This window comes from Arvicanthis niloticus, chromosome 2 (assembly GCF_011762505.2).
Source record: "Arvicanthis niloticus isolate mArvNil1 chromosome 2, mArvNil1.pat.X, whole genome shotgun sequence".
Classification (NCBI taxonomy): Eukaryota; Metazoa; Chordata; class Mammalia; order Rodentia; family Muridae; genus Arvicanthis; species Arvicanthis niloticus.
Window position 1 is genome coordinate 121,998,482 of NC_047659.1, and position 16,277 is coordinate 122,014,758.

The window sequence follows — 16,277 nt, forward strand, 5'->3', positions numbered from 1 at the left end:
AAAAGCAAGCCTCCTTGTTTTGGGAAGAAGTCCTTCAGATAGCACCATGCATGGCAGAGGATAATATTTACAGTACAGACTCATGGAGCAAAGTAGCTTCCCTTATCAAAAACAGAGATAAAAAAAAAACCCTTGTGAGTTTTTGCCGATCTTAGCTGCAATTCGGCAATGTATAAGACCATCAAAAATAGGACAGACTGAGAACAACACAGCTCCTGGGGCCCCTCAGTTAAATGAACCCAAAGACCAAGGTCCCAAAAATCACCTTGTTTCAGACCTTGAGGCCCTTACCCAACTAATAAGAGAAATAAAATCCATATACCCACCCCTCCCCCCTTATGCCTTGGAGGAAATGAAACCATGTGCTTCTCCTGTCCCTCCCCCCCTCCCATCCAAAGGCAAGGCTCCATTAAAATACCAAAGGAGCTTTCCCCTGCCTTCCCTCTTACCTCCCAACCAAAGAGAGATAAGTCCCCTCCCCCTCCTCTTAGCCGCAAAAGTAGCAGTCCTTCAAAATCCATAGATAAAACACAAACTGCTCGAACATTTCCAGTTAATATCCACCCCACTCGAGCTAAACCACTTAATTGGTACCCAGTCCAAGCCCCCGACCTAAAAGAACTCAGGCAGGCAGTGAAGGAAGATGGCATTCAGGCACCGTGGACAAAATCCCTCCTACAGAGCCATATTGTCAATTTAAACACCCCCCAAGATTGGAGAGATATTTGCAGTTCTGCCCTTCCTGATCCAATGTTTCTAGAATGGGAGGCTTACTATCGTGATGAGTGTCTTCAGCAAGTCAGGCAAAACCAGGGAAGGGAAGATAACACTCCATGGGGTTTTAAAGAACTCTTTGGCCAGGAAGATTTCTCTACTGGGGCACAACAGGCAAGTCAGCCAACAGGCTACTATGACCAGGTCCGCCTCTGTGCCATTCAAGCCTGGAATAGGCTTATTCCACCTTCAGGGTCACAAGACCCTGCCCACTCCCTGCTCTCCCTTCATCAGAAGCCTGGAGAACTTCTATCTGATTTTATCCTCAGAACTAAAATGAGCTTAGAAAGAAAAATCTCCAACCCCACAGCTAGGGACCTTCTTCTTAAAACCATTGTTTGGGAAGGCATGACTTCCGAATCTAGGCTAGCTTGCCAGGGTCTCCGGGAGGAGCATCATGATAGGTGGATTGTAGCAACCAGAGAAATAGGAACCCCATCAAATCAGGTTACATCCATAGCTCAGGCATTTGTGGCAGCAGTAAAAACAGAAAAAATCTGCCTCAAATGTGGGGAGACAAGACATTGGAAAGATGAATGCCCTACAACCTGCCATCTTCGGGGGCCGGGAGACCCAGCGAGACCTCGAGCTCACGCGTCCCCCGCCCCCAAGCCGCCCGCAGCGAGCTGGCCCAGCCGCGACCGCCACCACACTAACCGCTGCCAACCGCCACCGAGGTGCCTGGAGAGATCGGAGAGGCAGCATGAGCGAGGCGGCGAGGCCACCACCGGTGGCACCACGCTCCTGCAGGCCTCGGACCCCCGCTCCTAAGAGCCCGGCAGCCAGCGGCACTCCCCAGGCCCCAGCGCCCGCCGTACCCCTTGCGCTCCCCGGCAGAGACGCAACCCCAGGACCCGCCCCGGCCTCTTCAGCTCCCGTGGGCAGCAAGGACTCAGAGAAGAAAGTTCTCGCTACCAAAGTCCTTGGCACTGTCAAATGGTTCAACGTCAGAAATGGATATGGATTTATAAACCGAAATGACACCAAAGAAGATGTGTTTGTACACCAGACTGCCATCAAGAAGAATAATCCACGCAAGTATCTGCACAGTGTGGGGGAGGGAGAAATTGTAGAGTTTGATGTGGTTGCAGGAAAAGGGGGTCCTAAAGCAACAAATGTGACTGGCCCAGATGGAGTTCCAGTAGAAGGGAGCCACTATGCTGTGCGCCGTGGACCTCCCCATAATGCTGGTGAGATTAGACAGATGAAAGATGGAGTCCCTGAGGGAACACAACTCCTGGTCCATCGGAATCCAACCTACCGCCCGAGGTTCCGCAGGGGACCCGCTCACCCACGCACGAGCCCATATCGTTCCCTACAGGTGGTAGAGCCAGCTACAGGTGGTAGAGCCAGCTCCAAGAGTGTTCTCCCCATTTATTGCCCACAGAAAACCTCTCCGTGAAACTCCAGGACAGTGAGTAATCCCCAGACTAGTTCACAAAACTAGGCAGGCTTCTTTCTGTCTCTCCCCCTCTTTCTCCACGTGTTCCTTGTTAGCTTCTTCTAATTTTTAGCTACTGCCTAGTTCAAAAGACTAGGCCCCACTCTTTCTCCATGTGTTCCTGGTCAACTTCTCTACTTTAACTCCTCCTCTTTCTCTCTGTCTGTCTGTCTCTCTCCATGTGCTTTCCAGCTCAAGGGCAAGATGGCGCCGACCCCCTAGCCTCCACTTTGCCCATCCCCCAGCTCCACAGAGAGGGCTCCTTCACAGACAACAGCTGTCTTTCAAGTCACAGTGCCTGCTGTGACCCTCCTAAGACTCCTTCCTTAGGTGAGAGATTCATATAGCCTTTCACTCTCTGACTCTTAGCTCTCCTATCAAGCCTAGGTGTCTCTCCCTATAAACTTTCTTCAAGTTAGCTTTTTGATCCTTCTCTACAATTACAATTTTTAATAAAAAAAAAAAAAATGTGGAATACAGGTCCTCTCTGCTAGAGCACCCAGACGCCACATCGCAGAGCAAGGCCCCTCCCCACTGCTTCTAAACCCGCTATACTGCTTCTTCCCAACAGGAGGGCCTGCAACAAATGTTCCTGTTTTTCAACCAAAAAATTTTCCTTTTCTTTCTAACAGGAACACCTAGAGCAACAATGCTTGTATTTTTCAACCAAAATTTTGTTATTTTTTATTTTAATGCTGACTTTTCTCTCTAATATTCATGATATATGTCCAACATTAATTTTTTCAACCTTTATAATTTCTTCAAGGTTTAAAAGCCATCTAATTTCCTTCCACAGTTTAAGTGAACGTGCTGATCACCATTTCTTGAGTCTTAATTAACAACTAATTTCTTTTACAGGCAAACTGTTGCTGCCAATCCGAGATACAAAATTAACATTGTTTGTCTCCCTCAGCCATCCAAAAACAGACTCAAAGATACCTTCCAAGACTAAACTTTCCTCAAACACCTTTGCTTTTCCAGGATCTTAAAGACAGGCCATAAGGTGCTTGTTCCCAAGCAATTTAATGCCCCATGTCCAGCCTACAGACATCTCCCTGCCCGAGGTGCTCCTTTCCTGCTGTGACTATCCTACAGGTATACCCACAGATCCAACAGAGTCCAGCCATCCTCTGGAACCTGCCTGAGATGCCAAGCTGCCTTTTCCTAGTCACCTCATCTGACTGCAGACTCCAGAGACACGCCGAGATCCAGTGACAGTGCCACCTCCTGGAACCTGCCAAGCTGCCTTCTTCCAGCCATCTCATCTGACTGAAGACCCCAGAACATGCTGAGATCCAGAGACCCACACCAGGCTCCAGAGATACACGCCAGAACCCAGAGATGCTCACTACAGAAGACAGATCCAGACCTTCCAGCTACAAATGAACTCTTTTGCCAAAGTCACATAGCTAAAGTTACATGTTAGTGAGGAAAACATAATGTCTATTTAGATTAATCAGATGTCATTACCCTCAAACTGTACAACCTGTATTTAATTGTTTCAATGATTCCCTGCCTTCCAAACCCTACCCTCAATTCCCACTACCGTTGATTTAGTTATGCTACACCCTCTGGCCTACATAGTGTTTTCTTTTGACCACCTCATCCAAAATTTTCACAAAAAACAGTGAGATGTTGGGCCGTGAAGAGATGGTTTGGACATAGCCTGGTTGAACGGGCTTTAAACCCCGGAGACCCTTTTAGGGACGGTAGGATGTTTAGCCCTGTTCCTAGGCCCACTTCCACGTGGTCCACATCTCTCATTAACACAGAGTTGCCCCTCCTTTTATGAAAGAAAAAAGGGTGGGATGTTGGGCCTAACACAAGGTCTAATCTCCATTTCACCTCCACCTTCAGTCATGTACACAGGTGGAGGGCATGAACAGGCCCTAGAGACATTTATACATACTAATGAGGTACCTGAAGGCCGGAGGTGGAGCCAATTAAACATTCCTCCCCAGCCCCTTCCCCCTTCTCCCCTCCCCTTTTAACTCAGGTCGATCCTGGGTTTGAGGGGGTATGCATCCAGATCCATCCACAATCCGACATGTGAATAAACCAGCTTTGGAAACCCAAGGGCTTCCTCAGTGTGTTGGGGCTGTGCCGCTATGAGGAACCGTGAGGAGCCAGGGAGAGACTTTTAGTTAATGAACAGCCGGGCCCAACTTCCAGCTGGAGAAACCCAGAGCGTTCCCAGCCGACTACCCACAGCATGGCAGGAGGAACTGCGGGATCCCCAAGCCTTTTTTTTCCCCCCCACAGGGTATAGAATTAAATGTCCAATCAGATGCAATCAGGAATCATGTCCTCAGTATCTCTTGCCACCAGCAGCAACAGTTGAACCGTATTCACCTGTAAGAGAGACTGAGGATGGGGAAAGGGCGGGAAGAGATGACGCCAGGACAAAGTTCTCTGATCAAGGCTCAAATTTAATGTACGATCATCAAATAAAAAGGGGGAGACCCTACCCCCACAAGAAGAGTCTTCTTCAGCACTTCAGCTCAGCAGCATGGGTGAGGGGTATGCAACCTTAATCATGGAAGGGAGGTGTAACAAGCAATCTCAGCAAGCAGTCTATTCAACTCAACTCCTGTGGCAGACTTCAGGTCTCCAATGCAGGCAGCTTCCCATGTCCTTTGTTATTCTGTCTCTAGTGGTAAACTGCTTTTTTTGCCTGCTCATCCAGGCAAGCTGGCAGCCCAGAGGGAAGGGTACAGTTCCCCCCTTAACTTTTTAAGACAGCAGTGCCAATTACTGGATGGGGCACAATATTTGATCCCGTCTAGGGTCTCGAGTAGCCAGGCAACCTTGCCTGCCTTAGGTTGGCAGTTTATATTGCTCCTATAATTACCCATCATTGAGGAAATTATACATAGCATATTGATGTATGCCTCTGCCTTAGGTTTATAGGAGCTCAAAACACTCTTACCCGTCATTAACTATCTGGCCATCATTGGCACACTCTTTTAGACCCAGACCACATTCAGACCAAGGAACCTGTGGGAATAGGCTAGCTGGAATTCTTCACTGTGAAGTTTAACTTCCAGGAGGAGGTGGCTGAACTTGCTGAAGGTGGTCCTTTGTGAGGGTAATCAACCTGCTTAAAATACAAGGTTCAGAGGTTAAAAGCAACAGGATTTTCCGAGCAAGGATTGGAAGTGGAAGTATTCCCATATCTCATTCAACTGCTAATTAGCAGGGATCAGACACAGGTCTGGCCACCAGGTGGGTGGCTTAAGAACAATTACTTGTTCTGCAGCAAGAGTGGAGACTGTTAAATCAAATTAAATCAGCTGGCTGATTTTGAGCCATCTTCATCATTAGAATTGTAATTATTAGGCTCAAGATCTGTGTTCACTTGGTGGACCAATCTTTCAGGTAGCCATCGGGCTCCATTCTCTTTGTCTGAAAAAGTACAGACTGAGCCACAGCCCCAAAGTAAAACAGGGTCAGGACCATTCCAAGTATTAGTTAATGGGTCTCTCTACAAGACCCTGGCAAATGAGCTGGAAGTGACTGGATGCCAGTGGCGATCCGCTGCAGACTGACCATTAGCATCAGTTTGCAGAAAATTTAAAACAAATAAAACAAAAGCAAGGTGTGCTTTTGGTGACCTTGGGGGATATAATTCCTCCTTTTTAGTTTTAACAAGCCAATTTTTTAAAGTGTGATGTGCACGTTCAACAATTTCTTGTCCCATTGGGTTATAAGTTTTATGTTCAATGTCAAATTCCTTACAAAATGATATAAAGTTGTTTCCAGTATAGGCTGGCCTATTGTCCATTTTGAGGACTTTAGGCAATCTCATAGCATTAAAGGCTTGTAAGCAATAATCAATTGTATTTCTAGAGGCTTCTCCTGAATGTAGAGAAGCAAAAAGGAATCTTGAGCAAGTGTCAATATAGACATGTATATATTTCAATTTTCTAAATTCTGTATAATGAGTTACATCTATTTGTCAAATATGATTAGGCAAAAGGCCTCTTGGATTAACTCCTAAATGGGGATCTGGAGATAAAATAAGGCAGTTAGGATACTGTTTTACATTCATTCTAGCCTGCTCCTTAGTGATCTTATGTCGGAGCCTTAAAGTGTAACTAGAGAGATGAAATTTATTATGATTTTCGTCTAGCCAAAGCAACAGGATCCAAAATTAAGACTTCTCTTATTAAAGCTCTGTCAATACAATTATTGTCTGTAGCTAAAGGTCCAGGAAGGCCAGAGTGAGCTCCTATATGGCCACTATAAAAGGTTTTTTGTTTTGTTTTGTTTTGTTTTGTTTTTTTTCTGGTAAGAATGAGGTTTTGTAGTCGAGGAAACAAAGATCCAGCTGGAGTATTGAATTGTAATATATCACAAGTTTCTAACAAAGGTACGGACTGAGTCACATATAGTCTATCAGTAACAAGATTAAAAGCATCATTTACCGATTGAAAAACATTTAGAACTGCTGTCAGTTCTGTTAGTTGAGCAGAGAGTCTAGGCATCTCTATGACTACCTGTTGATTATTTAAGAGGTAACCTGCTCGTCCTTTAGAGGACCCATCAGTAAAGATTAAAAGAGCATTATGTAAAGGCTGCAAAGAAGTCATGTTAGGAAATATAACCTCATGTACATTTAGAAACTGTATCAATTTATCTGGAGGATAATGATTGTCTATAATGCCATTAAATCCTATTTGAGCAAGCAACCAATCTGTACTATGTTGCTTTAACCAAGTATTCTGATCTGCATTAAAAGGCTGAATAATGACATCTGGCTCTTTGCCAAAATAAGTCAATGTCTGTTTTCTTCCATGTACAATCATATGGGATACCGCCTCATAATACGGTAGGATGTTACGTTTAGGGGATATCTTTGAATGTATCCACATGAGTGGAGCCTTTTGCCACAACAATCCTGTAGGATTATAAGTTCTATTAAAAATTAACAAATGTAAAGACAAGGAATAATCTATGTAAGTGACAAATTGTTCCTCAATGGCTCTTTCTACTCATTGTAATGCCAACAGTCCTTCTGGGTTTAAGGATGGAGGGGAGGTGGGATCAGCACTTCCTTTGAGGATATCAAATAAAGGTTTCAATTCCCCCATTGTAAGCTATAAATAGGAACAAAGCCAATGGATATCGCCTAGCAACTTTTGGAAATCATTTAGAGTTTTTAAATTGTCCTTGTGGATAATTATTTTCTGGGGACAAGCAGCCTGATCTGTAAGCCTGAAGCTTAAGTAATTATAAGGCTCCTGAGTTTGTATCTTTTCAGGAGCTATGTGTAATCCTTTATCAGCTAATGCCTGTTGTAAATCTCTGTAACATAAAAGCAAGTCCTGAGGACCTTCTCTCCTAAAAGAATATCATCTGTGTAATGACAGATGTACCTCATTGGCCATTGCCGTCTTACAGGCTCAATGGCTTGTGTTACAAATTATTGACATAATGTAGGACTATTAGCCTACTGCTGATGACAGTAGGCAATTTAGAGCCAGAGCTGATGGCTCCTGGCCTAATCCAAGTACTAATGGTACCTGACCAGGTGCTGATGGCACCTACTATCCAACTCTGCTGATGCAATAGCCAATTTAAAGCCAGAGCTGATGGCTCCTGGACTAACCCAGGTACTGATGGTAACTGACAAGTTGCTGATGGCACCTACTATCTGCCTCTGGTGATGGCAGTAGACAATTTAAACTATTTATCCCCCTTCATAACTGTTCACTCCTTGGCCAAGGAGTATGCAAGACCCGGTTGTGAGTCCTATCTGTGTCCAGTTACCTTCTTCGAAGTCCTTGTTCAGAGGCACCAGAAATGCCAGGAGCCAGCCCCGGCTTGGGTGTCAGAAGGGGTGAGAGCTGCAGCTGCTTCTTCTTTCTTTTCCTTCTCCCATAGGTTCTTCCCCAGGCAGCCCCTATGCTAATATAGCTGACCTGTAGTCAGAGATCCTGTGGCCAGAAACTGGCACTTGCATCCCAGCCCTAAGACCAGCAAGGAGTTAAGTAAATAGCCTTGTGATATCCTAAAAACTTCTACTGAGGGTAAGAGACTGCAGGCTAGGCTGATTAACACCTGTAGCCTAACAGCAGAGGATTAGGCAATCTGGCCTTTGTTCTATCTCAGCAGGAACTCCTGGGCTTGAGGCTTGAGGCTGGGTCACAGGAAGAAAAGACACTTAGAAAAGTTGCTATAGAGTATATTAAGTGTAAAAAGTATCCTATGAAAGCTATCTGAGGGGAAAGCAGAAAAGTCCTAAGTGGGAAAAAGGAAAACTTCTTTTCTATTTGGGAAAAGGAAAATTTCTTATTCTATCTCTATTTCTATCTTCCATTCTAACTCTATCTGTTCTCAGGACATTTCTGACCCATTGTAGGGCAGAAGAGTGACACAAATCCACTTAAAATTGGCATGACATGAGGTAGTTAAACATGCTCTAATATTCTGAAACTGAGTTCCTATGTAAAGGATGGCTTCCTCTAAAGCATTGACTCTATCTGTTAGACCTCTATCAATCCTATCCTGGGTAATCAGTGCTAAATAAATATTTTTTGTCAGGGAGTTAACATGATTAGCAATGTGTACCTGTAGGGCAAGGGAGATAGCAGAAGCTGCAACTGACACTAAGATAGCAATTAGGGTGGTAATGCCTAAGATTGCGTCAGCTATAAATCTCTTAGGTAATGAAGGAAAATTAACAGGCAAACAAGGCAAATAAAGCATTACATCAAGGCTGTGAGAAAGTAATAGGTTGCAAAACATAAGGTAGCTAGTATACAATGAGAAAAATCATTATAACACATGTTGCAGTTGTACAGTTGGTCAAATAGCATTTTGGTAGGAAATTGACACATATAGATTTATATTTAACAATTTTTATATCCCTTATATTCCCTGGGTATAGAATTAAAAGTCTCATCAGATGCTATCATCAGGAATCATGTCTTCAGTATCTTCTTTGATGAGGTCTCTGTTTACAGATGATGATGGTTGAAGCAGGCTTGAAGGAAGTGGCATGTGTGGAAGTCTCTGTCCATGGAAAAAGGCCTGGCACAATCAGCTGCTCTGGCATCTATAGGGTCCTGTAAATATGTAAACAGTGCTTCTCCTGGAAGAAACATCCAGTCTTTTTTAGTATCCAGTTAGTAGGTCTTTATTTTAGTAGAGGCTTAAACTGTATAGAAATGCACCTTTTTCTTCTGTAAAGTGTTGGGAGCTGACTTTAAGCAGAAAGCAGCTAGAAAGCAGCTATCAACTTTGCAGCCATCTGGAACCATATACCCTGATGAGAGACTTGTTTTTCAACAGCCTACAACAGCTGAGCACACTCTGAGAAACATCTTGTTTATCCCACAAAGCTTATTTTACTGTTTAGTGACCCAGCTGCATGGTACACGTGTTAAAATGTCTTCACCTGTGTTCTCCTGCTTGTGCTTATAAATACCCAGGATTTCCTTGTAATAGGAGGTCAATAGGGTGAATATAATCAATAGGAGAAGTCAGTAAGGGGTCAATGAGAAGTCAAACAGTAAAGGAGACTTGAGACTTGACCACACACCCTGTCTTGTCTCCATTCTTTGCATCTCTTGCCCCTCCATCCCCACTCTCTCTCTTGACCAGAGCACTTAGTCCCAAAGTGTTAGGCAGTGTGGACAGCAACATAGTGGCCCTAAAGTATGGAGCAGTGCGGTCCTCAACAATAAAGTATGTTATGGAGATGAAAATTATGATTTCATTTTGTAATTTAGATGTCTATATCTTTTAAGGTCTGATGAGCTCATTCCACAATAGCATGTCCCTGTGAACTATAGGGAGTGTCAGTGGAATATGAGAAATATGAGTCCAACACCAATTTTTAAATGCTTCTTAAGTTTAAGCAATGGCATTGTCTGATTTTAAACCCTTGGTATTATAAACTAATGAAACAAATACTGTATCATATCTTTGAAAGTTTTCCAAATTAGGAAAATACATAAATAACAATGAGAATTAAGAGTCCATATCTACAGGAATAAAGGCTAACTTTCCAAAGATAGAACATGTGTAATATTTCCCTGTTTTAAATCACAAGGACACAGGGTCATCAGGGGTTTATTTCCAAGCTGAGCTAACAGCTCTGCAGGAATGCAGGAGCAGTTTCACTGAGAGCAATGATGATTTGCAGTGGAAGATTTTGCTAAGTTACCTCTGTAGAAAAATCAACAGGCTCTTGTTAAGAAATTAGATTAATCCTTACCTAGGATTTAGGTAAGGCATAGAACCAGAAGGCATAGAATGAACTTGAGCATGTCCAATAGAGAAAATGCAATTTCTAAATTGAAGCAAGACTTGTGATTCTGAAAGTTGGGGCTAAGAGTGTAAAATAGCTGTAAGGAAGTTACAGTTCTTAGAAAGGGGCTTGTCCTTCGTAGTTAAAAGACAATGGCTATTTTCACTAGCTCTGTTTAATCCCAACACATGGGAGCAGAGGCAGGTGGATTTCTGAGTTCGAAGTTAGCCTGGTCTACAGAGGGAGTTCCAGGACAGCCAGGACTACACAGAGAAACACTGTCTTGAAAAACCAAGACAGAGAGAGAGAGAGAGAGAGAGAGAGAGAGAGAGAACTTGAAGGCATCTCAAGGTATTTACTTGCTATCATGGCTGTAGAACCATTGATCTTTTCCTAGAGAAGTAGAGAGGTTTTAATTCTCCAAAGATAGATATAACCCCAGAGTACTTCAAAGGACAAGATAACTGAAAGACAAGTTCCCTTGATCACAGAGAAGAAAAAATAAAAGATGCTCTAAACTCAGGAGGAAAACTCAAGCAAGAGAGAAGTCACAGATAGCAAGCTTAGTGCTCCAAGGGAGGCAGTGATGGTGGAAGTGCTGCCTAAAGGCAGACTTCTGAAACTTCCAAGGAGACAGCCTAGTTGTGGGTGTACCATAGCCAGCTCCCTAGGACAAACTGCACCAATGTCAAGTTGGTCACAGTCAGAGAAGTAGAGAAAGATACAGCCTTGGGTAGCTACTCTCCTATGGATGTGACTAGAATCAAAGAGAGATAATCAAGATATTAGTGGGAAGTAAGACATTAAAAGTAAACATTAGTGGCTCATACCTTTAGTCCCAGCACTTGGTAGGCAGAGGCAGGCAGATCTCTATGAGTTCAAAGCCAACCTGGACTATAGAGCAAATTCCAGGACAACCTAGAAAAAACCCTGTCTCAAATAAATAAATAAATAAATAAATAAATAAATAAATAAATAGGTGAGGAGTGTAAATATTATTGCTAGGGAGGTGGCTCAGTGGATAAAGAGACTTTCCCGGCAAGCCTGAGGACCTGGGTTCAATCCCTGGACCCCAAATAAAGGCAGACGCAAAGAACCAATCATATGGAGGTGTCATCCAAACTCTACAGATGTTTGATGGGCCACCCTTATGTAGACACACATCATATACACACACAATAAGAATGAGATGTTTGTAGAAGGGGGAAAATGGAGGTAGGGGCCATGTGAGGGTGGACTGGGAGGATAGGGGGCTTCAATCAGGATGTAAAGTAAATAAATAAATAACTTAATGGAAAAAATTAAATCATAGGAGGACCATAAATAAACATTCCATCATCAGAAAGCTAGCTACTGTCAGAAGCAGGAAAAAAAGAGAATGAATTGTTCAAAAATAATGTTTTTTTTTTTCCAGGAGGTGATAGCTCATACCTTTAATCCCAGAACTTGGGAGGCAGAAGCAGGCAGATCTCTGAGTTTGAGACCAACCTGGAACAGAGTGAATTCCAGGACAGCCATGGCTATGCAGAAAAACTGTATCTCAGAAGAAGAGGAAGACAAGAAGGAGGAGAAGAAGAAAGAAGAGGAAGAGGAGGAGGAAGAGGAGAAAAGGAGAAGGAAGAGGCAAAGGAAGAAGAAGAAGAAAAAGGAGGAGCAGGAGGAATATATTATTCAAATTTCCTCTGCACTAACCACCAAGCCAATCTTAGCCTCATGGTTTGAAGTTGTGGGCAGAACTTCCTCTATGTCTAAAAGCTCTGCTTAACCAATTGTATTTTCAAGACTATACCACTGTCCCATCCCTCCCGCCCTGGTGCCTCCCTGGTTCCTACATGGAGTAGATACTCATAACTCATCCTAAATACTTAACTTCCCTCCTTGGTCTGCATCGCATTCTCCTACCTTCAGTGCTTGGTCAGGTTTCTCTCAGAAAGTCATTCAGGAGCCCAGACTATTCCCCCATAGGGTCGCATCTAGAATGGGATAGACCCTTCACCATGCAAATTCCAGTGGAGGAAAAACAAACACACATTGTCAGATGCATACATTTTAATAAGGAGGTGGACAGCAGGGACAACTTCCCTGAGAGTCTGAACACAGCTTACTGGCATTCATGGTATTCTTGGCCAGTGTTTCTCATCAGACCAGCTGGTGTTTTCATCTACACTGGTAAGGCTGATCCTCACATAGGACTGGAGGCAGCATGTCTGGTAAGTTCTGCAGTAGAAGTAGGCTTGTTCACCTTTTTTGGAGAAAGACCTACAGAATCCTCTGTTACCCATGCATTGAAGGATAGGATTTCTGCCTGGCAAAAAAAAAAGAATTATGATAATTATTTTTTGTTTATTGGTGACATACACTGGGGAAGTCAAGAGCACATGAAAAAAACCTAAAAGGTATGTGCTACAGTCCATAGGGACAAAGTCTGGTACCAGCACAAAAACTGATGGGGAGACAGAAGATAAGACACAGAGGTAAACACACAGCTGGGGACACAAAGGGTCACAAACCTTGGTTCACTGTGAGGAAAAGGTTTAATTCAGTACCTGCTGCCAGCAGCCATGAGTATGAAGGTGCAGGGACTCGGACTAGGTCTGCATCTCTTACCTGAACAAAGGTCCTTTCCAAACAGGTATATACCCAAAGGATCATGCAGACTTCCAGGGCCAGTAGACCCCACAGTGCCACTGAAAGACACACAAGAGAGAGAAGGACCCTCCCAACTAGGGTGGTATCAAAGGACACCAAGGAAGCTCCAAGCACATTGTGGCAATGAGAAGCCACTTCCCCCTCCAGCCTCCATGTCAGAACATAGGCCAGAGTCGTATGATATACAAAATGCCCAGATCTCTGTCAAAAATCACTCATTGGAACCAGGACACTCACATGTCCAATTAAAAAGTGATAACCAACCAAACTTTAGATCCCTCCTTGTTCAGAGCATCAGTGGTTCATCTCTCCTCATTTTGAACTGTACTCATGGATGCACACAGTAGGTTGTTTAACCATTCCTGTATTTAGGACCATTTTGGGTCCCCATTTGTGTGTGTGTGTGTGTATGTGTGTGTGTGTGTGTGTGTGTGTGTTTGTGTGTGTGTGTGTGTGTGTGTGTATGTGGTGCACATGTGTGTGTGTGTGTGTGTGTGTGTGTGTGTGTGTGTGTGTGTGTGTGTGCATATGGAGGATAGATCTTAACCTTAGGTGTTGTTCTCAGACTTTGGTTTTTGGATACAGGGTCTCTCAGGGGACCTTTCCCTGGGTCATTTGGGCTGGCAATGCTTGGCAAGAACTCCGGATCCTCCTGTCTATATTCCTCTAGCACTGAGATGATGAGCTCACTCCAGCACTGAGATGATGAGCTCACTCCAGCATTGAGATGATGGGCTCAGTCCAGCACTTAGATGACAGGCTCACTCCAGCATTGAGATGACAGGCTCACTCCAGCACTGATATGATGGGCTAACTCATGGATTGAGATGATGGGAACACTCCAGCACAGACATAACGGGCTCACTCCAGCTTTATGTGGATCTTGGCAATCGGAACCCAAGTCCTCAAGCCTACATACAAGCAACTTTACTACTGACCCACTTCTCTAGCCCACAAATTGGCCTCATTAAAACATTCTGGTTAAAACCACAAGCTTGTAAAAAACAATAATAAAATAAAATATAAAAAATAAAATAAATAAATTTAAAAAATAAACCATGAGCTTAGAGCTGGAGAGATGGCTCAGTGGTTAAGAGCAGTTGCTGTTCTTGCAGAGATCCTGGGTTCAGTTTCCAACACTCACATAATGGCTTGTAACCATCCCTAACTCCAGTTCTAGAGGACCAGTTCCCTTTTCTGAACCCTCGAGCACCAGGGATATGCATGGTGCACATACACGCATGCAGGCTGAACACTCAGACACAAAAGTAAACTTTTTAAAATGAGCTCCAGGCTCAATGAAGGACCCTGTGTCAACCAAACAATGTGGAGGATGTGGAGAGACGTCTCAGGGTTAGAGCAGAGGACCTATCTGAATTCAGTCCCAGCACCCACATGGTGGCTCACAACCATCTATAATGTGATCTGATGCCCTCTTCTGGTGTGCAGCTGTACATGCAGAGAGAGCACTCATACATCAAATACATTGTTAAAATATGTGGATCTGATAGAGATTGACATGCCAATCTCTGGGTGAGCACACACACATACACTCACCACACACACACACACACACACACACACACACACACACACAGAGTGGCAGTTTATAAAACAAACCAGATCTTAGTTTGAAGAAAGGAAATTAGCCTCCAAAGATCAGATTAAAATTTGGAAAAGAATAAAAATGAAGGACCCTACATCATAGGTCTGGATACTTAAAAGAGACTAACAGCCAGTGAGAGGTAAGGAAAATATACTCTATGTTCTTTTGTGAAATATCTCTCTGGGATGACCCAGTTGGGAGCCATCATTCTTAGACTCCTCAGAATTCAGTAGAAATATGGCAACCGTAAGGTAGCTGGCCACCACTAACCCAGCACTCCTCTGCCACATCCTCAGACCTGATACACTAAGGATTCACTCATGAGGACACATGATCCAAGCTCCACCATGGCTCCTGAAAACAGAATATGACTGACTCTTCTCCCCCTGCCTAGTGGTACATCCAAGAAGGTTCTGTGGGTGAACCTCTGAAACAGCCCGTGTAGTTTCTGGAAGTAGCCTCCTGCCTTGGCAAACCCAAGGATCTCTGAGGCCTCACTCCAAGCCAAACCCAAATCTAATCAAGTCATCAGCCCAATACCTAGGAGATGCCCACCCCCAAGCTGAATCAAATCTCCCTACACTTCAGACACTCATCCTAACCTCAGCCCAAGTCCAGCCTAATGCCAACAGCAGCATCAGCACTCAGCCAAGTATCTCCATCTTGCATCATGATGTCAGGAAACCAGGCCCTCACCTTCAGTTAATGCTCCACTTTCTCTGTGACCCAGGTCCTGGGTGCTCCCTCATCAGGAATCATCCCTAGCCAAGTCCCCAACCAGAACCCAATCCTTCACCCATCAGCACTACCCTAAGTTCCCACCAGAATGCCACTTTTGCCCCCTAGGTACGAGATGCCTCACAAACATTTCTAATGCCCCTGCTTAGCAAAATGATTTTGAAAGAAAAACAGAGACAAACAGACAGACACAAACACACACAAATAGACAGACAGAGAGAGAGACAGACAGACAGACAGACAGACAGACAGAGAGAAAGAGAGATACAGAGAGACAGAGACAGAAAGAGAGGCAGCATGCATGACAGGATCTTGTGCTACCCTTCAAAGCTTAATGAAATGGGGAACGACTTGGGTGACACCCCTATGAGAGTTAAGGGAAGAAACCCAGAGGCAGGATCCCAGTTCTTAAAAGTACCCACATTACCTGACATCACCAGGTCTGTTGCTACAAATATGGCAAGAAGTAGTAGAACAAGCTTCATGGTGGCAGCATCCAGGGTGAAGGTGTTAACTGGGTTGCAGGGGCAGGAGCAGTGTTCGCTGAGGTAGGGATGAACCCTCCTTTATCAGCAGAGCTGTGGGCAGTGACTTAGAACAGGGGGTATTTGTACAAGGTCAGCTAGACAGAAGGACAGTGTGAATGACAGATATCTCAGCACAAAATGAGAGTGTAGGAAAGCCAGACATGACCTCCGTCCTAGGGAGGGCAAGAGGGAATTAAAGCTGGTTGGACATTTGAGACCCATGTTAATTAACACAAGAATACATGTAAGGAACATTTATGTTTTAGAGTTAGTCATTCTTAGTTT

General features: G+C 44.0%; 2 protein-coding genes across 2 annotated transcripts; one reads left to right on the forward strand and one right to left on the reverse strand.

Annotated features, from left to right (window-relative positions):
- Positions 1-923: 923 nt before the first annotated feature.
- On the forward strand, positions 924-2,594 carry LOC143441204 (uncharacterized). The gene has a single exon (XM_076928299.1). The coding sequence runs from the start codon at positions 1,307-1,309 to the stop codon at positions 2,174-2,176; it is 870 nt and encodes a 289-aa protein (XP_076784414.1). The 5' UTR covers positions 924-1,306; the 3' UTR covers positions 2,177-2,594.
- A 9,969-nt stretch (positions 2,595-12,563) lies between these two features.
- Positions 12,564-16,061, reverse strand: LOC117703623 (beta-defensin 19-like). Its single transcript, XM_034495368.2, has 2 exons — positions 15,893-16,061; positions 12,564-12,777 (listed from the first exon to the last, which is right to left on the reverse strand). Exons 1-2 carry the CDS (start codon positions 15,948-15,950, stop codon positions 12,584-12,586), a joined length of 252 nt encoding a protein of 83 aa, XP_034351259.1. The 5' UTR covers positions 15,951-16,061; the 3' UTR covers positions 12,564-12,583.
- Positions 16,062-16,277: the final 216 nt, after the last annotated feature.

Coding starts and splice junctions, on each gene's coding strand:
- LOC143441204 (XM_076928299.1), top strand. CDS start 1,307: ATGAATGCCCTACAACCTGCCATCTTCGGGGGCCGGGAGACCCAGCGA.
- LOC117703623 (XM_034495368.2), bottom strand. CDS start 15,950: ATGAAGCTTGTTCTACTACTTCTTGCCATATTTGTAGCAACAGACCTG. Junction 12,778..15,892: donor AACAGACCTGGTGATGTCAG/GTAATGTGGGTA, acceptor TTTTTTTGCCAG/GCAGAAATCCTATCCTTCAA.